The following is a 25,353-nucleotide window of genomic DNA, read 5'->3' as shown; positions in this document are numbered from 1 at the left end:
AGACCCACTAGAAGACATTTCAAAAATACGGTGGGGGGAGATGAAAATGGTACCCAAAAATCTCACTACAAAGAGATACCCACTGTAAACTGGACATGGTAGTGCACACATCTAATCCCAATACTTGAGAGGTGAAGGCAAGAGATTTAGGAGTTTAAGGCCACTCTGGGCTGTCTCAAAAATAAACAGGAAAAAAAGGAAAGATATCCTTTCTTAACTATTTATTTAAGAAATGTAAAGGGGCTTGCATACATACTCTCGTACGGCATATGCCGGTAATCTCAACCCTCAGGATCGGATCATAAGGTTGGGGAATCAAAAGTTCAAAACCATGGTTAGAGAGATGGCTGAGCTGTTAAGTGTGCTGGCTGCTTTTCCAGAAGACTGAGGGTTAATTCTCAGCACCCACATGGTGGCTTAAGACCATCTGTAACTCCACTTCCAGGGGATCCAGCTGCCTCTTACGCCCTCCATGGGCACCAGGCAGGCAAGCAGTACACAGACATAGACATGTATGCAGAAAAAAACACCCATATTAATAAATAAAGAATTGAATTTTTTTACAAGTTCAAAGCTAGCCTGGGCTATAAACTTAGACCTTATCTCAAGGGAAAAAAAATAAAGTAAAAATTTGCATATTTCCCAGAGGTCGCCATTTTTTTATATTTATATGTGCATTTAATCTAAATGTTTTATTAAATATTTATTTGAATTATTTTAAATTATACTGTTCAATAACCACTTTCTTCCCTCAGCAACCTGCTGTAGACGTTTCCAGATGAATAAACTCAGAACTAATTATCTTTACTAGCCCCATGACAGCTATGGCACAGATGTTCTGTAACTTAACCTCCTACCAAATTCTAAAGGTAATGATGTGAATGCTTCACCTCCATACCCTTATCTGATGGTTTCATTGGGATGAGTTATTAAAAGTGGGTTGGGGCCGGGCGGTGGTGGTGCACGCCTTTAATCCCAGCACTCGGGAGGCAGAGCCAGGCGGATCGCTGTGAGTTCGAGGCCAGCCTGGGCTACCAAGTGAGTTCCAGGAAAGGCACAAAGCAAAGCTACACAGAGAAACCCTGTCTCGAAAAACCAAAAAAAAAAAAAAAGTGGGTTGGGGATGTAAGCATTTAGATTTTCTTAGTCCTTTTTAAAAACGTGTTTCCCCCACATTAACCATACAGCAGCAGAATAGGGTCCTTACGGTTTTGCTCCACGTTCTGGGAAGTAAGTGCACTGTAGGGAATTTGGACAATGCAGGGGGAAAGTGGTTGCTTTCACTTGGTGAGTCAATGTTTAGGTTTGCTTAAAGTGGATTGGCTCTGAGCGATCTGTGTTCATCCATGTCAACGATAAAGGACCGGAGCAGCCAGGGCAGGCGGTTTTGCTTTCCTGGCTGGCTAACACTGTTCCCAGGGCCTTCTGAGTTTGAACTGAGGCCAGGACCTTGCTCACCAGCTTGCTTCAATTTTCTGTGTCACTCTTAGACAAAACTTTCAATGTGGGCTGAGCCATGGGGAGTAAGTGAATCACTACTAAAAACCTAGCTAGCCTGACCTAAAGAACCACCTCCAAAATGGGTTACTCACCATGTCTTCAGGGTCTGGAATTTTCACCCCACTGAAGTACTGATTCATGCTAAATACTTGCTGGTGCCTGGGAATGAGATCCCCTTTGGACAAGAAGAGATGGAAGTTAAGTGGGATTGCTTGGGAAACATGGGGCTGTGTTTCCCCTCCATGGCAGTATGGACCTGTGCCTCCAGCTGCTAAGGTTGCAGCTTTCTTTTCCCAACAGGAGAATCATCCATCCAGGCAGCACAATCTACGCTGAGCTCTACAGCGACAGTGTGTCAGGAACAGAAATCGAAGGCTGCAAAGGTTCTTCCCCTCGTGAGCTTACAGTACATTTGAAGGCTCTCAACCAGATGAGCTAATGGAAGGTCTTCTGTCTGTAAGGAATCCATTTCCAAATTGGAACCATCTTTTCCTGTTTTGCCAGTTGGCAATCTATTGGAAACTTTGCCATCTACTGTTTAGAAGCACTTACAGTATGAAACACGGAAACAGTTTCTAGATAAATGAAGCTCATTCTGTAACCATGGCAGTCAAATGAGCCGGTAGTGCCTTCATGTAAAGTCCTAGGCACATTACCTTGAAAGACGTCTGCTCAGAAAACAGAATGAGGTGCTTCCCTTGGGCACAAGTGGCCACTTTCTAGGGCAGAGGGGAAGCCAAGGCCCCCAGCCAGGAGCCTGCGGTGCTGTCCCCAAACTGGCCCCAGCTCTTAGCTAACGAAAGCATCAGATTGTACAGGGCTACTCGTTTTACAACTTTACCTCTCGCTCAGATCAGAACCTCCCTCTATTCTGGACAAGCAAGCAAAAATATAGCCTCTAGGATGATGACTCATATGTCTGAAAATGCTGTAATGAAGCCCCTTAGCTTACGTTCTAGCTTTAAAAATTAATTACATGTACATGCATAGAGGAGACAGATATCCGGGTGCCCTCCCCGTCCCTCCCACTGGGCAGGAGTGACAGGCGAGTGCCCTAAGGGCACTGGGGACGCCAGCCAAGGAAGGCTGAGTGGCCCTGCCTGAGGTTCAAGGAGGCTGCCAATGCCAAGGCATTGGCAGAGATATTAGCACTGGGAACCAGTCTCATTCTCAGGCAGCTTTCAGTGTTTTGGGAAGACAAAATTGCATGGTGATCGTTGATACTTCAAAAATTGATGGAGCTTTGAATGGGGCTCCTTAGCCGACTAGAGTCTAACCCCCTGGATTTTGAAAAGAACCATCATTGCTTATGGAGCTCTTAACTGTCCCTCTCTTTTCCTCTCTCCCTCCCTTTCTTCTTCTGTCCTTACCATTCCCCTTAATGCTAGAGGAAAAGCAAGACAAAAATAAAAATAAAAATGGCGCGAGAAAAACCGGCCTTTCTTCTTCTTCTTTTAGCCGCTTAGAAGGCTGAGGCGCTTCCTTCACTACAGAATCTGAATAATCCAAAACTCGTCAGGCAGGCCGCAGTCAAGGACATCTAAATGAATCACCACATCCTAATACAGGTTTGGCATCCCTAATTAAAAAATCTGAAACTGAGCACCAACACGATACTACAAGTAGAAAATTCCACAGGTGATGAGTCACAGTCAAAACGAGGGCACACTAAAATGATTATATAAAATGACTTCCAGGTTATGAGAATAACGTGTAAATGAAACATAAATGAATTTTGTGTTTAGACTTGGGTCCCATCCCTAAGAGACCTCATCCAAATCTCCGAAGTCATAAACACTTCTAGCCCCAAGCACTCTGGATGAGGGCTATTCAGCCTGTAAATGAAGTCAGCCACGAAAGCGTTCTAAGTCTTACAGTGTTTCCGTTGCCTTGGTAATGCTCTTAGAAGTTAACTGGATCCAATCTAAGCTCAAGACATAAGTCTTTATCTTCTGGACAACTAGCAAATTCTCAAAAACCATTCATTATCGTGATTTAACTAAACCATAAACACTTTTAATAGCGCCATGTCAGTGAGGCTCTGAAGTTCCCTGGTGACTGGTGAGCTGGGAAAGTGGTGCTGTCACTGGAAAGCTAACCAGTTCTCTAAAAGCCAGGACAGAAATGCTACTTACCCAGGGTTTTCCTTATCAGATAGAGCTGATCCACATCCGATTTTCCTGGCCACAGAGGCACTCCGGACAGCAGCTCAGCAAAGACACAGCCGATTGCCCAAACATCTACTGGGGGGCCATACTGTGTGTCCCCCACCAGCAGCTCAGGCGAGCGGTACCACCTGGTGGCCACATAGTCTGTGTAGTAGTCACCTGGTCCAGCTGGTCAGTAGAGAGACATGGAACACAGAATAGTGGAAGCCCGGAATCAGAACTGAGAGGGAAAGACCTAAGAAGTGAAGCCTAAAGCTTTTCAGAATTGCTGTGCTCAATGCAAGCTGCTAGTTAAAATCACTTGGCCATAGGAATTGTTAAATTACTAATGCCTCATCCCAATCCAACTAATCAAAATACTTGGAGAGGGCCCAAAGTTGCCAGTACAGTTTTTAAAGTTTCTTGGGGGTTAATCTGCAGCCAAGATTAAAAACCATGCATCTAAAGTATTACTTCTGGGAAGTGTTATTTCAGGAGGGCAGGGAGGCAAGGGTGGGAATCAGGAGATTAGCATGCCTTATAGTAATTACTGCGGTACAGTTTACATATAACCCGCACATCTACACTATTGCAGGTTTATACATTTTTCAAGTTATATTGCATCACAAAATTCTGCAAGAACTGTAATTTACAGCAAGATTGTTTCCTATGCAGAACCCAAGAACCAGCTTTCTGCAGTATCTAGACCAGCTATCGTAGCAAGAATGTTTCCTTGGCCCTGAAGAAAGCTGGCAGTACTCACTGAGAAGCCGGGCAAACCCGAAGTCACAGAGCTTAAGCACTGAGTGTTTGGTGATGAGGATGTTCTCTGGCTTTATGTCCCTGTGTATGCACTGTGAGAAAAAGGCAAAAGAAACGCGTTATGGGGGAGCAGCTGTAATATCCGCCTTGAGTAAAGGGCAGGAACATTAGCAGATAATGAATCCATCATTTTAGTCTTTCATTAGCCTGTTGGATAATAAAACCACAGACTAAAATTAGTTCCATACCTATAGACGGAATCATTTCAGATTCCTGAAGGGCCCCAAAGACCAAGAAGTGTGACAAGGTGAATGAAAGCAGAGGGGTGAGACTCAGCTAGTCACATTTGAATGCCAGATAAGTGACTTTTCTTTTTCAGTGCTGGGGACCAATCCAGGACCTTATCCATGCACTCCACTACTGACCTACACCCACTCCAGCCCAAGTAATACAGTATATATTTTAAAAGGGACTTCATATTTAACTAGGAGTCATACTTAACCTGACGGCAGCAGGTAAGGGGAAAAGGATTGAAAGGCCCTGAGGCCCGCAGCCTGCTCAGGGGTTACAGATTGATGCACAAACAGAGCTCACTGAACCGCAGCCTGCTGGGTAAACAGGACAAGCCCTGGGCCTGCTGAGATAAGCTGGGCAAGAGAGGGCGGGAAGCTCCTGCTTGCCAAGAGATCTCCCTTCCAGCTCTGACATTTGTCCTGGAGAGATAAACAAGGGCGGGCTGCAGCCTCACCCTCTGGGGTGAGTCGCTAGATGTCAGCTCTGTCCCACGGCATGTCCAGTGCCCAGCAGGCGGCTCCTAAGGGGCGTACCCTCATCACCTGGTGTCTAGCCACATTCTTTAACCGGGTGAAGCTACGCAGAGGAACGTGAGAAACTTCGCAGGACTTTCTTACTAAATGACAATTTCTTTGACAAAAAAAAAAATTTTTTAAGTAAATAAACCTCTTCAGTCAACAGCTCTAACCAACAATTACATTTAAAAATTAAGTTGGGACAAAATATTCCTCAGAGTTCCTAGCGATCTTTCCCCTTTCCAAGGGTTTTCCTCTCTGCTGGGAAATGCTGGATCTTTCTGCCACCCGAGAGACTGTTGGCCTGAAGCCTGGAACCCTTGGGGTTATCCTTGACTTTCTAGAATCTGAAAGGAGGGCAGAGGTTCCTCATGGGCCCAGCAGTTCCCACTCCAGAGGGTGTTGTGGGTGAGAGAACATCATCAGTCTCTTCCCACCAGCGTTTTCACCCTGGAAGGGTTGGGGGAGGGCTAAGTCACGCTATAACCCATCTGCGTCTCAGTAATCGATGGCTCTGGGGCCCAAGTCCTTCCCCGGTCATTTTACGAGTTGCTATAAATAGGTCCTCCCGTGAATATCATGATGACATACGGGCAGAGGGACTCAGAAACAAGAATGTGCTCTCGCTCTGTTCCGGAATTCTTTTCCGGGCTTCGGCACCCTCCCCGCTCCGCACCCACCCCCACCCCCACCCCCAGCACATGACAGAGGCTGGGGCTCTCCAGAGAGCTGTGGTATGTACTCTGTTTTGTCTTCACTGCCTCAGATCTTCCCCACCAGGGCTGGCTGGAGAGCGGGCTATCTCATTCTCTTTTCCCCTCCCCTCCCCTCCCCTCTGTACCTCCCCCCCTCCCTCCTGCCCTCCCGCACCCCACCCTCCATGCTGAAACTTGATTGTTGGGAAAGTGCTAACCACCGATGACAATGACTAGACATGTGAAGGGTCCATGCCTTCTGCTGTAAACTGGTGCTTTTTTTTTTCCTTCAAGTGTTAGGAGTCAAACCCGAGGCCTTCATGCATGCTAGGCAAGAGGTCTACCATGGAGTTCCACCCCGGCTCTGACAAAGATTCCAGGCTTCAGCTAATGAAAGCAAAATAATAGCTGGTCTCATATTTTCTTCTTGAAAAGCAGCTTCCGAAGAAACTTACTTGGGCAGACTCGTAGGGGATTTAACCCCCCAGGCTGGGGTGACTTGGCAGTTGAGATGACAGACAGCTGCTGTCCAATCGTACTCAGTGGCTAGAATGAAACTCTAAAATGACTGTCTGGGATTTTGTTTGTGTTTAGCTGTTGGAATCTGATTTTTTTTTTCCTATTTGTTATATTGATTAATTGGCAAGTCGCCTGATTGCGGGCTGAGGATCAAACCCAAGGCCTCATCCATCGTGGGCCAGCACTCTACCACACAAGTGTGTTCCAGCGCAGGAAGCTGGCTTCCACGAGCAGGAAGTGGGCACACTGGGTACAGGGGGAGAGGGCAGCAGATTTTTCAGCATCTGTGAAGCCATGTCCCCTGGGCAGTCTCTGGCTGTGACTCTCTCCAGCCCAGCTGTGGCAAGGAGAGCCGGAGGCCCTCTTTAACACTCTTATCTCACCAAGGCAGACACTAGCAGAGTTCGCTCCTGACTCCACCCACGCAATTGCCACTGACCAGGCACAGGTCGTCTGGGGGTGCTGCTTCCAATTTCAAAGCCTTTTGGGACAACCTATCCAATACAGACCCTCTAAGTAAGACATTGTTCTTTCTACCTCACATTTACAAGTTTAAAAAATATGACTGATTACCTTAAATGTTTTTTAATAATTTATTTAAATTTATTTTATGTGCATTGGTGAGAAGGTGTCAGATCCCCTGGAACTGGAGTTACAGACAGCTGTGAGCTGCCATGTGGTTGCTGGGACTTGAACCCAGGTCCTCTGGAAGAGCAGTCAGTGCTCTTAACCACTGAGCCATCTCTCCAGCCCCTACATGGTTTTTAAAATGTATGTGTCCTAAGATCTGCCTACAAAGGGATAGCTAAGTTGGGAATTTCAGTCTTTTACCCTGGCCAGGCTTATTATACCCACAAAAGTGTGATAGGAACTTTGAACAAGGCTCACCCTTGGCTTAAGGAAAGCTGCTTGAGGTTTCAAAGAAGATCAGGAGACTTACGTTGTGTTTATGGCAGAAATTTACAGCCTGGAGTGTCTGCCAAGTTATGCTCTTCGTGAGATGTTCTGGTACCCTAATAAAAACAAAAAACAGCACAAACACATTCTTCACTCTAGCCGTGGAATTCAGCTCAAGAGACCCCAATCCAAACCAGGGCGGGTTTTGGTCCTGAAAACATCCCAGGAGACACAGAATCCTCTAGAGACACAGAATTCTCTCGGTCCACAAGTCCAGAGCGTTAATACTGTGTGGCCAGCACACTGCTGAATTGTAGGGAAATCAAGTTAACAAAAATACAAACACGAATCCACAGGGATTTCAACAAGTATTTATATCCTGGGACTGCCTGCAACTTGAAGTACGTCTCAGTTTCTTTCTTTGTTTGGTTTTTCGAGACAGGGTTTCTCTGTGTAGTTTTGCGCCTTTCCTGGAACTCACTTTGTAGACCAGGCTGGCCTCGAACTCACAGAGATCTGCCTGCCTCTGCCTCCCGAGTGCTGGGATTAAAGGCGTGAGCCACCACCGCCCGGCTCGGTTTTGTTTTTTTAAGAGAGGGTTGAAGCACGGTCTTTGCTATGGTGGCCCCACCTGACCTAAAACTCCGGCTCATCCTGTATCAGCCTCCAAGTGCTGGGATTACAGGCATGAGCCACCAAGGCCCATTTCTGTAATAAGAACCTTACTACTGTAAAGCCAGTTAATATACAGCACAAAAGACAATGTTGTGTTTTCGCTCAGGTCGCCCTAGACAGTTGCCCTGAAGCAAGACTTCTTGTGTGTGCAGCATCTCCGGATGCCTGAGTTACTTGTTTGTTTGTTTTCTTTGAAGGGAGATTTATGTTGCATATCATATAACTAAAGTTCAAAATAGTTACAAACGCTGCATCTCTCCTCTGGCCAGCTGCATCCTCCTCACCTCTTTCTGTTCTTTCCTCCATCACAACATCTCATGTGCCGCTTTCCCCATCCCGTCCTCACTGACTGATGGCCGATTGAACCACGGTGGCCTGGAGCCCTGACAGATGCTGTGTGTGAACTGGAAAAAGGCATCTCATTGGGAAAGAAGCATTTTAAGTATGGGGCGAGGAGCGATTAGAAAGAGTGTTGCTTATTTTGGGGGACCACCCCGGGACACACACATGCCGGACTTATTGTTTTTAGGGATCCAAAATGAAATGTTATGGCTCTCAGCCAACATGACTCTGTAGACCAGGGAGGAAATGCATGTAGCACTAACGGTGACCACAGAAAGTCACTTCTAGCCCCTGGAGAGGCCACAAGACCACTGTTGTCACAGACCAGATGTGCAGGAAATCCTTTCGGACAAATCAAAGGATGCTTGAGCAGACACAAGGACAGCATGCCGGAAATGAGGAGGCCACCTCCAGGAAGAAGGGCCGGGATGTTTTGGGATTAGGATTGTTTCCAGGCTTGAGATAGCTTTTCACCAAATCCTCTTCCTTGTTCTAGTGACATGCAGGCACAAACACCAGGAAAACGCACCTATCAGGAAAAACGGCCTTGAAAAATACAAGTGAGAAGTGGACTTCAAAGGCTCCTCAGCATCCGTCTCTTGTTCAGAAAAATGTACTGTGCTTATTCAATGACCTTTTAACATAAAGCCGTAAGTGTCAAGAAACTTCAGTCTCCAAAGATATTTCCCAAAATAACATAGGCAAAAGGAGTGTTTCCAAGTGATTTATAATATTCTATCATTAATAGTGCTCTAATGCTGAGCACACGATCAAACACTTCTCAGGGTAGAAACGGTTAAGACCACACAGTGGCACTGTGTGGCTTCATTCTCTTATCTTTCCATTTTTCTGCAGCATGGGAGCCTCAGATTCTCAGATCCCTTTTAGTGGAAGCACTGTGAGATGATGTTAAGAGACAGGTTTTCACTGTTGGGGAAGAAACAAACAGGAAGAAAAACAGAATATATTCTCAGGTTTTAGGATGGAACTGGAAGCGTGTGTGTGTGTGTGTGTGTGTGTGTGTGTGTGTGTGTGTGTGTGTGTGTGTGTGTGTGTGCATGTGGAGGCCAGAAGAGGGCACTGAATCCCCTGGAGCTGTAGTTACAGGTGATTGTGAACTGCCCGGTGTGAGTGCTGTGAACAGAACCCTGGACCTCTGAAAGAGCAGCAAGTGTTCTCAACCACTGAGTCATTTCTCCAACCTCACGTGCAAACTATTGAGTGCTGAGGCTGAGCCCACTCTCCTCAGGCTGGGAGACAGCTGGCAATCAGTCACGGTTGGACTGAGGGCACACTCGGGGCAAAGGTCTGAAGATTCCGACACGGAATCCCAGCAGGTAACTTGGGCAGACAGCACAACTGCACAATGAAGCTTGGGCCTTCCAATAGTCCTCAGCTCTTCTCCATGAGCAAAGTCAGAGATTATAAGATGCCCAAGGACAGCTTCTAATAAAATCAGAGACTGAACCAATAGTGGTACACACACTTGTGATCCCAGGACTCTGGAAGCTGAGCCAGGAGGATCCCAAATTCAAGGCCAGCCTGGCTACATAGCAAAACCCTGCCTCAAAAACAAAACAACACAAAACAACTAAAAAACAAAATAAAGACAACAACAAAAAGGTTAGCAAAAGAGAGTGACTAAAACAAACAGAAAAAAAATCCTATGGAGGAAGAAGAGAATATTATAAAATTATTTTATCCTTACAGGACAAGGGAAGTTGTTGTATCCCTAGAATCAGAAAGGAACAATGGCTAAGAATATACCTTAGTGGTAAAGCAATTACCTAGCATGTGCAAAGCCCTGGGTTCAAATTCTCCCCAGAATACAATAGAAGAAAATAGAGAAAGGCCGGGCGGTGGTGGCGCATGCCTTTAATCCCAGCACTCGGGAGGCAGAGCCAGGTGGATCTCTGTGAGTTTGAGGCCAGCCTGGTCTACAGAGGGAGATCCAGGACAGGCACCAAAACTACAGAGAGAAACCCTGTCTCGGAAGAAAACAAAAACAAAAACAAAAAACAAACAAAAAAAAGACACGGGGATAATCTCAGCCTCCTCTTTCTTCCCTGGTACCTCTCATAAGGCTTGGTTAGGAGGCTCTGAAGCTTCACTCCTTCAAAAAGGAGAGCCAACTAGAGGTTACACGAGATGGTGAAAACTGGAGAGTCAGCACAAAAGGGAAGTCGAGGGATGGCTGGGAGGGTGGTGAAGGGAGGCAGTGCCTAACTGCCCTCCAGGGAAGAAAGGCAACCAGTCCAGACTGGAATAACACGAGTCAGGACGGCTGAAGGTGGCCCTCACTCATGCCCTCTGCCTTATGCCATCTTAAGTAAACACAAAAATACATGATAAAAGTTTTGAAAAAAGCCGAGTGACTGGGTAGAGCCCCCAGGCTGAGACAGACGTTCCTCAGCTGTAGCCTATGGTTGTGACCAGGCTATGGTGACCAGGCTAAGAAACTCGCTTGGCTCCACAGTGTGGGTTTCCACGTTGATGGCAAAATGCGGTCTTGCTGGGCAGATGGCAGAGGCCTGGGAAAGTGGAGACAGGGAGAAGGCAGTTCCCTCCCATCCTCTCCTGCCCCAAAGGGCTCTCTCTGGAGTCAGGCGCAAAGATGCGTTCTTCCAGTCCGGGCGGCAGAGGCAGGCAGATCTCTGTGAGTTCGAGGCCAGCCTGGGCTACCAAGTGAGTTCCAGGAAAGGCACAAAGCTACACAGAGAAACTCTGTCTCAAAAAAACCAAAAAAAAAAAAAAAAAGAAAAAGAAAAAAGATGTGTTCTTCCCTCAAAGGAATCACACATATGCTTGAACTTCTGAAAGTTCTGAAAGAAGTTGGGGTCTGGGTCTCTTCCGCCAGGTGACTAGATGACAGAACTCTAGACAAGCCATCTATTCATTCATTCTTGTTGGTGAGGGATGCTCAGACTGTGACAGTCCAGCCCGAACCCCTTGGCCTTCACAGCCATCTGGGCTTGGCCTCCTGGGATCTGTGCTACTGGAGACCCAGAACATGGGGGCTGGGTAATGCGTATGAGAAATGTCAAGCGTGGGTGTTCCCTCCACTCCCTGACCCAAACCAAGATGGAGGGAACGTGGGAAGACACACCCTTCCGTTGGTGGTCACGTGGTCCTTGCTTGGGTGAGGGAGTCGCCTTATTGAAAGCTCCAGCTGTCCCTCTGGGGCTCGCTGGGCTGCTGCCAGCTCCAGAGCTCCCCTTTCCAGGGAGGGTGGACTGGACTCCATCTGCCAAGGAAGAGTGCAGAAGAGAGCCACACTCCGAAGGCCTCCTGCCAGCGTGGCCACGCTGTGGTCTTTGTGGTTGTTGTTTTGAGACAGGGTTTCTCTGTGTAACTGCCCTGGCTGTCCTGGAACTCGCTCTGTAGACCAGGCTGGACTCAAACGGAGATCCTCCTGCCTCTGCCTCCGAGTGCTGGGAGCCCAGCTGCACTGTGTTCTTTCCTCCTGCTTTGGGAAGGTTGTTTTACCCCCGAGACACAAAGGACTCCTATCTGCTTCACTTCAGTGGATGTTGAGGGGGGGGTGAGGGTGGGTGGGAGGTGCCACCTTTACATTATATTATCTGCTAATAATCTTAGTAGGAATTTTTCACCTAGGTCCATGAGTTGTTAGAAATGTCGAGTCTAGATTTCTGAGTGATTATACTATCTTTTTAACCGGTTAGAGACAGATGTGCTGGGAAAAAAAAAGAATTAAGTAAACCCAGAAAGAGGAGGGCAGGAGATCCAGGAAGTAAGGAATTCAACTGCGGAGAAATTCAGGGGGAACTGTTAGAGAGTGGCAAAGGGGGGTCCCAGGAGGACAGCTGGACAGCAGGCCTCAGCACAGGGGACTGAAGGGGGGTGCCACCAAGAAATAATAGCTAAATGAATAGGAACTAGTGGAATCAGGTGTGAGTGCCCCGCAGAAAAGTATAGAGGCTATTTTAAAAATAGGGGAAATTATCAATAGGGTTAAATGAAGACCACATGAGAATAGGAAGAAGCAAACTGCGAGAGAGGCCCACAGAAATCCACAAAGACACCCCCACAACAGACTGCTGGCAATGGTCGAGAGACAGCCCGAACTGACCTACTCTGGTGATGGGATGGCCAAACACCCTAATTGTTGTGCTAGAAACCTCATCCAACTTCTGAGGGATCTGGATGCAGAGATCCATGACTAGGCCCCGGGTGGATCTCTGGGAGTCCAATTAGCGAGAAAGAGGAGGGTTTATATGAGCGAGAATTGTTGAGACCAAGGTTGGATAAAGCACAGGGACAAATAGCCAAACAAATGGAAACACATGAACTATGAACCAATGGCTGAGGGGTCACCAACTGGATCAGGCCCTCTGAATGGGTGAGTCAGTTGATTGGCTTGATCTGTTTGGGAGGCATCCAGGCAGTGGGACCGGGTCCTGTGCTCATTGCATGAGTTAGCTGTTTGAAACCTGGGGCCTATGCAGGGTCACTTGGCTCGGCCTGGGAGGAGGGGACTGGACCTGCCTGGACTGAGTCTACCAGGTTGATCTCAGTTCTCAGGGGAGGCTTTGCCCTGGAGGAGGTGGGAATGGGGGTGGGTTGGGGGGAAGGTGAGGGGGGCTGGAGGGGAGAGAACAAGGGAATCCGTGGCTGATATGTAGAACTGAATTGTATTGCAAAATAAAAATTAAAAAAAAAAAAGAACGTTAAGCAAATTTACAGGGCAAAGCAGATATTAATTTGAGGGAAAATGCAATAAGAAAGCCAGTATAATAGTGCATGCCTTTAATCCCAGCACTTTGGGGCCAGAACTCTGTGAGTTCAAGGCCAGGACAGCCTGGTTTATTATATAGTGAATTCCAAGACAGCCAGAGCTATATAGGGATACCCTGTCTCAAAAAACAACAAAAACACACTATGAAACTATGGTGTGGTATAATGGTATAATATATATATATATATATATATATATATATATATATATATATATATATATATATATATATAGTTAGTTAGTTAGTTAATATTAAAAATGTAAGTATTTGGAGGATTGGGGTAGGAAAGCAGAGGGGATAATGATTTAAGAAAACTAAATCTTCATCTATCAAAACTGGGAGCCTACAGGGGCTGGAGAGATGGTTAGAGGTTAAGAACACTTGTTCTTGCAGAGGTCCCAAGTTCAGTTCTCAGCACCTACATGGTGGTACATAACCATCCATAGCTCCAGTTCCAGGAAATGGACAATCTCTTCTGCCTTCTGAGGACACAGAGCATTCACATAGCACACAGATGTACATGCAGGCAAGATACTCATACACATAAAGTAAATCACGTTTAAAAACAGGAAGCCTACAATAACTAAAAATCTTAGGAAATATCAATATGCCACCTTTACATTATATTATCTGCTAATAATCTTAGTAGGAATTTTTCACCTAGGTCCATGAGAAACACTCACCATTTTTTTTTTTTTTAATTTGAAACACCTTTATCTGGTTTTTGCATCAGGATAGAGTAGACTCAGAAAATGACTTGGGATGTTTCTTCTATGTTTTCTAGAAGAGTTTGGATAGGGTAGCGATTATTCCTTCCTTATACATTTGATAAACTTCACACATAAAACAGTTTAATAATGGGACTGGAGTTAGAATGAGTATAAGGAAAAATATGTATCAGTTCGTATCGTGGGTGGTAAAGTAAAATTGTTCAGTTTGGGAAACTGTGTACCTGAGATCCCTAGTTTAAGAACCTTCTAAAGGGAAAGTAAAGAAAAAGAAAAACCTATTTGTAGGAAAAATTTACAGTAGAACTATTAATCAGACCAAATGCTGAGAACTTCTTGACTATTCAGGGACGGAAGAATGGCTAGAAATAATGTAACTTAATATAGTGATTTGTATTAATAATAGGTCTAGAGATTACATTCCAATGTCTGTAAAACACATATGAAAGTGTCTGAGCAGAGCAGAGCACTCGTCCCAGAACACAGGCCTTGCAGTGCTTTCTCTGCAAAGCAGCTGGCAACATGGCCGCTGTGGCCATGGTCTCCAGCCTTAAGACAAGGCCTTTGTCATCAGCACACCAGGACAGTAGCCATTGCACTGTAACAAGGTGAACACTAAGTGAATGACCCAGCCCGATGCACAAAACCAGAGCAGCAACCTTCTCATTTATCTGTACATCTTGTCTACTGGCTTAATGCTAGGCGATTTCTGAAAAAAAAAAAAAATCAGTTTACAATCTTTATGAGGATCGAAGAGTTGGTGTGAGGGAAACCATGCTGTGACAGTTTGGCTGCATCCACACCCACTTCTGGAGAGAGCCTTCTCAGTAGGTAAAATGTCTTTAATCAAATTTAACAAGGCCAGCAGTTGTTTTAGTTAAGGTTTTCTTGCTCCTCCCCCAATAGGTTCAACATTTGAATAGACTGTTGGGGGAGCGCGGAACTGGTGAAGGAAGGAAGTCGGTGGCGGCGTGCCTTGAAGGGTGAATGTTGACCCCCTTCCTGGTACTCCTCCCTGTTTCCAGGTTGTCAGGAGACAAGCAGCTTTGCCCTGTCACAACCTCCCCATCATGGTATTCTGCATCGCTCCAGGCCCCAAGCCGTAGAGCCAGCCAACCATGAACCAAAGCTCCGAAATCCGGAACCCAAATACGTCTTCCTAAACAACTGTTTCTCTCAGGCATTTGTCACAGTGTCAAAAAGTCTAATGTAGGCACACACACACACACACACACACACACACACACACACACACACACTTTTCTATCCCCAACTGTCTGCGGAGTTTTGTCTACCATGCCTAGTTCATAACTCCTTCCTGAAGGCAGGTCATAAAAACTCAAATCCCTCCCCGCCCCCATTTCTGTCTTAGAGATCCAGATGGTCATGAAGAAAACATCTCATCAGCCCTTGACCCTCCTCCTCCCCAGGCGCCCCGCCCCCTATTCTGGAAGAATGAATGTATCACTGATAAGCCAAGAGGAATCTCAACAGACAGGTCTTGCTGGGTTCCCCATGCAGTCACTTAGCAACCATGCCTACTCAGTGGAGTCCAGTAAGCACCTGAGAGGATGGGGCGGGGGTGGGGGGGGTGTTTGCAGAGCCTGCAGAGAGCTGAACTTGCGGGTCTTCCTAGAGCGTGGAACATCTACAGAGGGCGTGGATTCCACACACCTTCTCTCATACTTTATCCTATTTGTCTTTTCATCTGTATCCTTTGTGGTATATATATATAGTAATAAAGTGTCAAATGTGAGTAAATGTTTCCCAGGGTTCTGCCTGTTGCTGGAGTACAGGACTCAAATCCAGGGATGAGCTAGGTCAAGGGTGTCCTGATTCAGGCAGGCGATCGGAAGCAGAGGTATAATAAGCTCATCTAAGGGGAGCAGGCAGTCTTGGATAGTTCAAGTCATGAGCATGTGAGACTTGTCGCTGCCCTTGTGTAGAAAGTGAAAGGCCTGGATTAGATCAGGGGACCCCCAGCTAGCTGCTTCCTGGTACATAATTACCTGCTTGTTACATAGAGAGATTATATACTGTTTGAGGTTCTGTGTTGATTACGGTTATAAGAACGGAGGAACATGGGCCAGCCATAAGTAGCCACATTCCCTGCAGGGTCTCCATTGCACCACCCAGCAGGAGCAGCCACACTAGCACAGTTTCACTGAGTGTTACTTGCAAGCTGCCGAAAGAGCAAAGAGCAACGCAGGAAACGTTCTCTTGTTTTCACACATCATTCCTCCGCGCTGGTGACTCTCTGAAGGGCAGTGCCTGTCATCTTGGCTCTAACATTCTGGAACATGACAAGCATGATTCATGGACATCGACAAGCCACAAGCCACTTTAATCTCCTTTACCGGGAGGTCATGGCAGATCATATATAACCAGTGTCACAGGGAGAATAGGCTCCCAGGCAAAGCTGAGAAGTGTGAGGAGAATCCTCCGGTCACTGGAGTGAGGACACAAGCAGGGGTCACTCTACTATTCCACAACTCTGACCTGCCAGACACTCTCCATAGTTCCCCAGCCAAAGGCGGACACCCCACCCGCAGAAATGGAGTGAAAGAAGAGAATGGGATATTCTCCCCTTACCAACTTCTCTCAATTCTCCCCATTTCAAACTGAATATTGCCTCCACCATGAAGGCTTTTTTGATCTTGACTCATTTTAAATTATAGCTCCCATGACCTCCTGATGATTTCTCTCTCTCTCCTTCCAGCCATGGCGGTGAATGACTTCAGGGATAGTTGTACCATTCCTGCCGGCCAATCAGAAATTCGATGGATTTTATGTGCCGTTTCCTCTTCCAGAAGTTTCCTTCTCCTGGAAAAACTGTGTGTGCTTATATAAGCCGTGGCCATGCTCTAGCCCACACTCTTCCTTTCCCGGTTCTTTCTAGCCTGTGCCACACACACCAGTCACGCCCACCCTTGCAGTCATGGCCACCGACGCCTGTGCTCTCTGCTGGCGCTCACCTCAAGCTGAGTTTCTGCACCAAAGAAGTCCTGACTAATGCAGGAAACCAAACGCTTAGATTGCTTTAGGCTTTAGAAAAAGCCTCAAGCTTCCTCTTAGCGATTACTTTTGTTCTTCTTTTCTTCTTTATTTATTTATCCATGTATGTATGTATGTATGTATGTATGTATGTATGTATGGATGGATGGATGGATGGATGGAAGGATGGATTTTGAGGTAAAGTCTTGCTGTGTAGCCCAGGCTCACCTCAGACTGGTGATCCTCCTGCCTGAGCCTCCCAAGAGCTGGAATCACAGGTGTGTGTCACCATACTTTAGAAATGCTTTCTTCTGAAATCCAAGCCACTATGCTTCCCTAGTTGGATGCAAAGCATCGACTATCTTCCTCTTGCTTCTTTCTGAGAGGCCTCGACAACTTCAATGCAGAGACATGAACCCAAGAAGCCAAGGCTTGTCCCTCATGTTAATACGTTACTCATGGGTTCTTCATGGAAATGACATTATAACTCATGTTACATTTTTTTTTTTTTAATTTCTCAGCTGTTAACTCAGCATCAGAGACCTGGTGATCATTACTTTTGTTCATTTGTTTTTTTATTGCTGTTGTTTGGTTTTTTGCTTGTTTGTTTTTGAGGCAGGGTTTACGGCCCAGGGCGGCCTCAACTCGTCAGTTGTCTTGTTTCAATCTCCCAGTTACACACACGAACCACATGCATGGCTTCTTACATTGCCTTAAGAAAAAGCCCCGGCACCTACTTTCCCCTGGCGAATCTGTGAGCTTTGCTTTGTCTGTTCCTGGGGTAAGGGGTGGGTCACTCACCCTCTCTGGTATCTATCCAGCTCGTGGAGCACAGTGTGGTCACAATACTCGAACACCAGGTGGAGCCTCCGCTTCCTCCGGAAGACCTCCAGGAGGTTGACGAGGTTGGGATGCTTGAGTTGCTGAAAGGACAAGAGGCATGGAGGTAAATCTGAGTGGCGAGCGTCTTTCTCTATCTGAGCAGTGAGTGTCTTTCTCTGAGTTCCAGCCAGTAAAAATCGAGCTGTTTCCCTTCAGGAGTTTCATTCTGTGTGTGGAAGGAGGCTGTCATCAGGTTTGTGGACTATTTCTCAGTGACTTAGAAGTAGAGTGTGATCAGGGGCCAGGTGGTTTGTGAAAGCAAAGCGATTTGAGGAGACCGGCTAAGAAAGGGAATTCTGAGGCGGGCTGAGGTGACACAAGCTCAGCCTTCAAGGCAGACTCTAGTCAGTGTCTCTTCTGAGGAGTTCTCCCAGACTGCCTCTACGCCCCTGGGTCAGAATCCCCAGAGGGCTCACACTCTCATAGTACTAAATAATTAGTAATTACTAATATGTGATTAGTAACTATGTTCACTTAGCTGTTTAATGTTCTCTGGTTTCATGGATACCTACACATAGAATAGATAAATCCAGTAGGAACCCCTTTCTTCTTTCTTTCTTTCTTTCTTTCTTTCTTTCTTTCTTTCTTTCTTTCTTTCTTTCTTTCTTTCCTTCTTTCTTTTCCTCCTTTCTTTCTGAGACAGAGTCTCTCTATTATATAGCTCTAGTTTTTCTAGAACTCACTATCTAGATCAGGCTGGCCTCCAACTCACAGAGATCTACCTATGTCTGCCTCCCAAGTGCTATGATTAAAGGTGTGGGCCACCATGCCTGGCATATAAATCTTTTCTAAAGAAAAAAGAGATTTGTAACACCACCACCACCATCACCACCACCACCACCACACACACACACACACACACACACACACACACACACACACACACACACACATCTCAGTGAATTCTCTCTTCGTAGTGCCCATTCTTGCTTTATGACCAATAACTATCATTAGTGTCTTCTTCATTATTGTTTGACGATTTCTAACACTGGCCCTTTGCACCTCTTTTTCCAAATAGTCTTTGATAGTCGTTACGTTTCTTCTTGTTGTGTTGAAACACGTGACAAAAAGCAACGTACAGGAAGACGGGTTTGTTTGGCTTAAGGTCTAGAGGGATCCAGTCCATCAGGACAGGAGTATGAGGCAGCTGATACCATTGCCTGACAGTCAGAAAGCAGAGAAGGTCACAAAGTGAGTCTGGGCCATAAAACCTCAAGTCCCACCTCCACGCGCCCTGGGACCTGCCTTGCAAGGCTCCAGCTCCTAAGGGCTCCACAGCCTTCCAAACAATGCCATCGGCTGGTGACCAATGTTCAAATGCACGCGTCTCTTGGAACATTCACACGCAAACTACAACAGCTGCTAATGGTTTTCTACAAGGATTTTGTAGTCAAGTGTTATCTTTATCATGTCAACTTTTCTCCCTGATTAAAAATATCATGATAAACTGAGCGGTGGTAGCACAGGCCTTTAATCCCAGCCCTCGGAGACAAAGGCAGGCAGATCTCTGTGAGTTTGAGGCTAGCTTGGTCTACAGAGTGAGTTCCAGAACAGCCAGGGATACACAGAGAAACCCTGTCTCAAAACACTGACCCCTAAGTAATAAAATTTATACAACCTAGTTTGTTTTTTTTTTTTTTTTTTGGTTTTTCGAGACAGGGTTTCTCTGTGTAGCTTTGCGCCTTTCCTGGAACTCACTTGGTAGTCCAGGCTGGCCTCGAACTCACAGAGATCCGCCTGGCTCTGCCTCCCGAGTGCTGGGATTAAAGGCGTGCGCCACCACCACCCGGCACAACCTAGTTTGTAAGCACTTAAAAATGTCTAGTTCAGTGACACTAAGTCCACATATATTTAAGCATGGTAACCATGGTAAGAAATAAATCATATGGTCCATTTTCAGCATGAGGTGTATTTAGAGCTCCTTGGAGAATCACAGATAAGCAGGAGGCCCTTTTTTCACTAGCTGCCAGCTGGCACCTGTAGCAGGAATCTTAGAAGGTCTTATTTTCTCAGCTGATTCTGTTTCCTCAGACTGGATGCCTCTAAGTCCTCATCCAAATGGATCTCAGCTGAACTGTGTTGCTTAAAAGCCTAAAAGCTTAACCAAGCCAAAAGCTTAACCAGCTCTAGTTCCTGGTCCTCACGCCTTATATACCTTTCTGCTTTCTGGGATTAAAGGCGTGAGTCACCATGCCTGGCTGTTTCCAGTGTGACTTTAAGCTCACAGAGATCCAGGTGGATCTCTGCCTCCCAAGTGATAGGATTAAAGGCGTGTGTGCCACTATTTTCTGGCCTCTGTATCTAGTGGCTGTTCTGTTCTCTGACCCCAGATAAGTTTATTAGGGTGCACAATATTTTGGGGAACACAGTACCACCACAGGCACCTGCTTGCCTAGGCACTTTGACTCCATCCTAGGGTTGAAGAGTTACAGGCAGTCTGCCACGTGACTGAGCTCACCTACCAGAAAAGGAGAGAATTGTACACAAGAGGTGCAATAAAGGAACTACTGAAATGGCCGCTCCATGAGGGGAGAGATTTTTAATGTAGATAAGAGAGAGAACAGCCAGAGGCATCTGGAAGAGTCCAGGGCAGAGAGAGAAAGAAATAGACTGGACATGGCCAGCAGACTGGACATGGCCAGGACTAGGGAAGTGGGGAGAGCAGAGAATAACAAGCGAATAGTGGAGATACTGAGAAAGCAAGGTGTGTGTGTGTGTGTGTGTATGCGTGTGTGTGTGTGTGTGTGTGCGTATGTGTGTGGCGGGGCGGGGGGAATAGTAGAGAATAGAAGGTTATAAGGAGGGTGAGCAGCTGGGGGGAGGGAAGCCCAGAGCTGATGCAACCAGGATTCTAGTGTATTCTTTGAAATACACAACAGGCACTTGTGAGTAGGGGCCGCGGGAGTCTGGAGGCCAGCATGGGCTTTAATATGCAACCACAAATATATGTCAATGGAGAGCTACATACCCCTTCTGCCAGAGGCGGGGGAAATGACTCTCTTTGGCAGACAGGAAGGGAACCCACCTCACGAGCTCCTGAGGAACACTCTCTTTCATCTAACCACCAGAAATCCTTCTACAGTCTAGCTTGAGCTGGGTCAAGACTGTCGTTTCTGGACATACGCACTGCCTTTTGGAGTTTAGGGAATTAGAGTTTCTTTTGGACCTGACGGGAATCTCCAGTCCCAGGATATACAATAGATAAAACTTTGCATCCTGACCCAATAGGATGGGACTCTTCTGAGGAGAGACAATGCTGGGCACTGGGAAGAGTGTACCTCCCTGAAGAACTCAACCAATGAATTCAGCAGGCAGGGAAACGGTGTGTGTGTGTGTGTGTGTGTGTGTGTGTGTGTGTGTGTGTGTGTGTGTGAATGTTTTGCCTGCATGTATATCTGTTTGCCACGCTTGTGCCTGGTGCCTAGCGGAGATCAGAAGAGGGCATCAGATCCCCTGGAATTGGAGTTTACAGGTGGTTGTGAGCTGCCATGTGGGTGCTGGGAATCAAATCTTAGTCCTCTGCAAGAACAGCTACTCAACAGTGCTCTTAACCACTGAGCCCTGTGATTAGGATTTTTAAAAGCATTATTTTGTACTAAATCCAAAGACCTTTTCCCTGGGCTGATGCCCAACTTAGCAACGCTGTAAAGTAAACTGCTATGTTTCCCAGACTCCAGCATTCTTAGTGTAAAGTGAGGATTATTTCTCACACCCAATCCATCTCTAGAACTCTATGTGCAAAACTGAAACATTGTATCCATCAAAGAGTACTCACCCCAACGCAAGAAAGCACTAATTCCTCATGGCCCCCTACCCCACCACACTCCTGCCAAAACAAATAACCTCCTTCCCCATGAACACCAGTAAAGACCACTGGACTGTCTCGGGAGAGAACTTCCCTTAGGCCACTTAAGGAACTGAAGGAGTGTGTCTTGAGGGTGAAGTTCATGGGCCATGGCCAGCCAGCCAGTCAGAACATGGCTCCTGCAGGGCCTGGAGGGCTGCACTTTATCTTAGGTGCAATGGGAAGCCACGGGAAGGAAGTGCGGCAAGCTGTGATAAAGAGCCGTTGGGTTTTTTTGTGTGTGTGGGGGAGAGGGGGTTTCGAGACAGGGTTTCTCTGTGCAGCTTTGCACCTTTCCTGGATCTCGCTCCATAGACCAGGCTGGCCTCGAACTTACAAAGATCCGCCTGCCTTTGCCTCCCGAGTGCTGGGATTAAAGGTGTGTGCCACCACTGCTCAGCGCCATTGGGTTTTTGAGCATTATGGCAGTGGGATTGGAATGGCTCAGAAGAGGCAGAAACGGACAAGAGGAGAGAGTGCAGGGCCTTCCGGCATGTAAGAGATGACGACGGCTTGGACCAGCAGAGAGGAGAGAGATGGGAGAAAGGCACTGTTTGGAGATATTTTGTTACCAGACAGTCAGAATGTGGCAACAAACTAGAGCTGAGAGACAACGGGAGGGAAGATGTCAAGAACAAACCAAGATTTGTCCAATGAGGGGATGCTGACGCCAGCAGAGAGGAAGAGCAGGCCCACGGGAAGAAGCAGCTCTTCTTGGTCCTTCGACTTCACAGGACTCTGAGAGTCCGAAGTGTACCTGTCCGGGTTCCTGGAGCTAGAACAGGACAAAGGCAGAGAGCCCCCCTCTGTGGTGGTGAAGCCGTAGAGTTGGCTGAGACAGGAAGATGTCCAAAGAACCTGAACACCCAGAGACGAGGAAGAGGCGGAGAGGACAGCGGGTCCCCACAGGCAAGAAAGAAAATGAGAGCGTGATATACCCCACTGGTGTATCATCAAAAGAGAAGTGGGCATCAGTGATGGGGCTGCTGGAAGGTCCGGTGGAGAGTGAACTGAGAGGCACCCAGAGGACTTCTCATTTGGGGGCTTTTGTGACCCATTGTGGTATCCTGCAGTGGGTGGTGAACCAGAACCAGACTGTGTGGATTTGGCATCTCAAGGCACCTTCTTCTTCTCTGTCCATAACTCACTGGCCTGAACGAGGGGGTCAGGAGGACACCTTGGTCCTGAAGCTGGTTCACAGTCTGTAGCTTTCAACCACAGCTTCAATAACTGTGGATGTTTGTCTATGAGGTCTCTCAGGTGTCCTTCCCGTGGCCCGCAGACTGCGTGAGGCACAGGGTAGCTAGGAATGCACACCAACACAAAATTGGAAACATACCAATGTATGTTGGCTTTTAGAATAGAAAACTGAAGTTCTTCATGCAGCTTACAAACCATAATAACTTTGTGGAAAGGTCCTACAACGCCACCATAGGCACTCCCAAATGGACCTGTGACCAATTCCAAGTGAACCTACAAAGTGATCAAGTCTGAGGTCTGAGCACTGATATCTCAGACTCAATGTGTTCTCAGAGCCCCAGGTTAGAGTACTGATTCATAGAGGGTCAAACAGATCAACAGAGCCACGCTTGAGACCCTTCCCTCCACTCCCAAGTGCAAATTTGGGGTAGACGCTCTTGGCAGTTGGCAAACGTTAGTTTCATGACCTACACCGTGAGAGAGAGAGACAACGGAAGCCCTCAGAATTGCCTGCCTTCCTCTCGGCACAACCCTGAACAAAACAGTCAAAAGGAAAACTCCGCTCTGGGGAAACTGAAGGCGGGCTAAGGATTGTTCACAGGCTTGCTGGAGGGGGACAGAATGTGCCAGGCTGCTTTTCTGACTGGACTCCTGGCCTGCGATCTCTTCTGGAACCTTCTGAAAACCCAGCAGGCCAGTGAAGTGTGCAGTGGATGATTGAGCTGTTTTGTTGTGAAAAATACCATGAAAGAATGATTGGTACAGCCGTGGTCACAGTGGAAAATAACGCTGAGCCGGCACGGAGGAGGACACCACGCACCGGCAGTTACGAAGCACGTTGTTTCTCAATGTGATTGGTAACACCGGGTGGTTTAGGAACTCCCACCTTCTATTGTCCCGGCAGATACGGAGACCAAGTTCAATGATTTTCAGAGACACAGTTTTACCCACTGGTATTTTTACTAGAGGGCCCTTAAGGTTAATAAATAATAAAGAAGGATAATCATTAACAAGGGAATATGCCTGTTGAAAGCAAATTTGCAGAATAAAACATTAATCCTGCCAAATGTACAACTGAATGAAAACATTTTAAAAGCCGAAGTGAAAGGCATGTCCCTGACCCAGTTTAAAAACAAATTCCATTCTACAGGAAAATTACTACCTTCAGGTGTGGCTTGGCTATTTTATGATATAAAGTATCATATAGCATGTCTGGCTCGAAATCTTGTAGGTTGGGAATAAAAAAATAATATAAATGGGAAAGAAAGCAGTAAGATAATGTTTTAAAAATCAAGATGAATTATACCGCCACTCATTTTGAAAGCCTACACATTCTGCTCTGTGACAAAATGAGTATAGTTAATAACTATATAATAATAATAATAATTCAAAATAATGCAAAGACGGAATTTTTAAATGTTTTCATCGCAAAGACTAAAAAATATCCGGGGACTAGGGAGATATTGCAGTTGGTAAAGTGTTTGCCTTGTAAGCATAAAGACCTGCCTGAGCTCAGTCCCAAGAATCTACATAAAAAGATCAGACATAGGGGTAGTCTACCCCCCTACATCAGCCTACCTTCGTGTAGTCCCAGCCCTGGGGAGGCGGAGACAGGAGAACAGACAGCCTCAGCTAACAGCAAGTTCCAGGCCAATGAGAGAACTTGCCTTGAAACACAAGGTGGGTGAAGTCTGACCAACAATACCCAAGGCTGTCCTCTGACCCCCACAGCATATACACACTCATGCAAACACGCCTGCATACGCACATACACACATACACACCCACATACTCACACACAAGTGCACCAAGATGTGACAAATATCTGAGGAGATAGGTATGCTAATTACCTTGATTTGATCGTGCCACAGTATAAACATGTATCAAAACATCGCATCCATGAACAATACAATTATTGTCACGAGTGATTCATTTCCCAACACATACACCCACCCAATCTATCTAAAATTATTTGTTAAAAATCATTTATTCTCTCTCCTCCTTCCCGGGCTATTTTCTTTTCTTGGGTCTGGTGTGTGACACAGGACACAATGCCTGTGACACTGATGGATTGGGGAACGGGTTTAATCACATTGTGGACTGGGGGCCTCGAAGACAGTAACACACCTGCTTGCTGACCTCTGCTCCTTTTGTGCTCGAAATATTTGCCTGTCAGCTTATTGCCTGGCCTCTCACTAGCAGCCAGAATACAATCTGTGTCGATAAACACCCGTGGGCTAAGCCAAAACATCTTCGAGTAAACAAACAAAACAGCCGGTTACTATTTGCAGTTTGTGCATTATCTTGTAGAAGTGAAATTGGACAGGTCTCCACTTGTTGAACAAACAGAGGGGGTGATAAGGGGCTGTTTGATTTCTTTCGTTGTGGGCAAGAAACTGCTCCCATTGTCTTCCATGATAATGACAGCCGGTTTACATAAATGTCCAGTGTCAGTCTGTGCTGTCAAAACAAAACAAAACAAACCTCTACTGCCCCATCTCCTCGAGTCCTTGGAGCCAATATGCACAGAGCAAAGCCAGAGAGTCCAAAGGCCCCAAACTGGCAGCCTGATGGCCAAACAGTATTTGTAGATCCTGTGTTA

At 46.5% G+C, this 25,353-nt stretch overlaps 1 protein-coding gene across 5 annotated transcripts in view; it reads right to left on the bottom strand.

Moving 5' to 3' along the window:
* Cdkl1 (cyclin dependent kinase like 1) overlaps nucleotides 1–25,353 on the bottom strand; it is a 49,037-nt gene that overhangs the window by 8,616 nt on the left and 15,068 nt on the right. For 4 of the 5 annotated variants that reach the window (XM_052739666.1, XM_052739670.1, XM_052739669.1 and 1 more), the window contains exons 3-7: nucleotides 17,627–17,748; nucleotides 7,373–7,445; nucleotides 4,411–4,501; nucleotides 3,636–3,836; nucleotides 1,593–1,675 (exon numbers count right to left, since the gene is read on the bottom strand). In XM_052739666.1, coding sequence (XP_052595626.1) covers nucleotides 1,593–1,675; nucleotides 3,636–3,836; nucleotides 4,411–4,501; nucleotides 7,373–7,445; nucleotides 17,627–17,748 — 570 coding nt within the window. The remainder of the gene's footprint in view (nucleotides 1–1,592; nucleotides 1,676–3,635; nucleotides 3,837–4,410; nucleotides 4,502–7,372; nucleotides 7,446–17,626; nucleotides 17,749–25,353) is intronic. The other variant, XM_052739671.1, reaches the window with a different exon arrangement.

The sequence above is a fragment of the Peromyscus californicus genome, unplaced genomic scaffold, assembly GCF_007827085.1.
Source record: "Peromyscus californicus insignis strain IS unplaced genomic scaffold, ASM782708v3 Scaffold_15__1_contigs__length_86483966, whole genome shotgun sequence".
Taxonomy (NCBI): domain Eukaryota; kingdom Metazoa; phylum Chordata; class Mammalia; order Rodentia; family Cricetidae; genus Peromyscus; species Peromyscus californicus.
The sequence above is the reverse complement of the archived record's forward strand: the minus strand, read 5'-3'. Positions and strand labels throughout refer to the sequence as shown.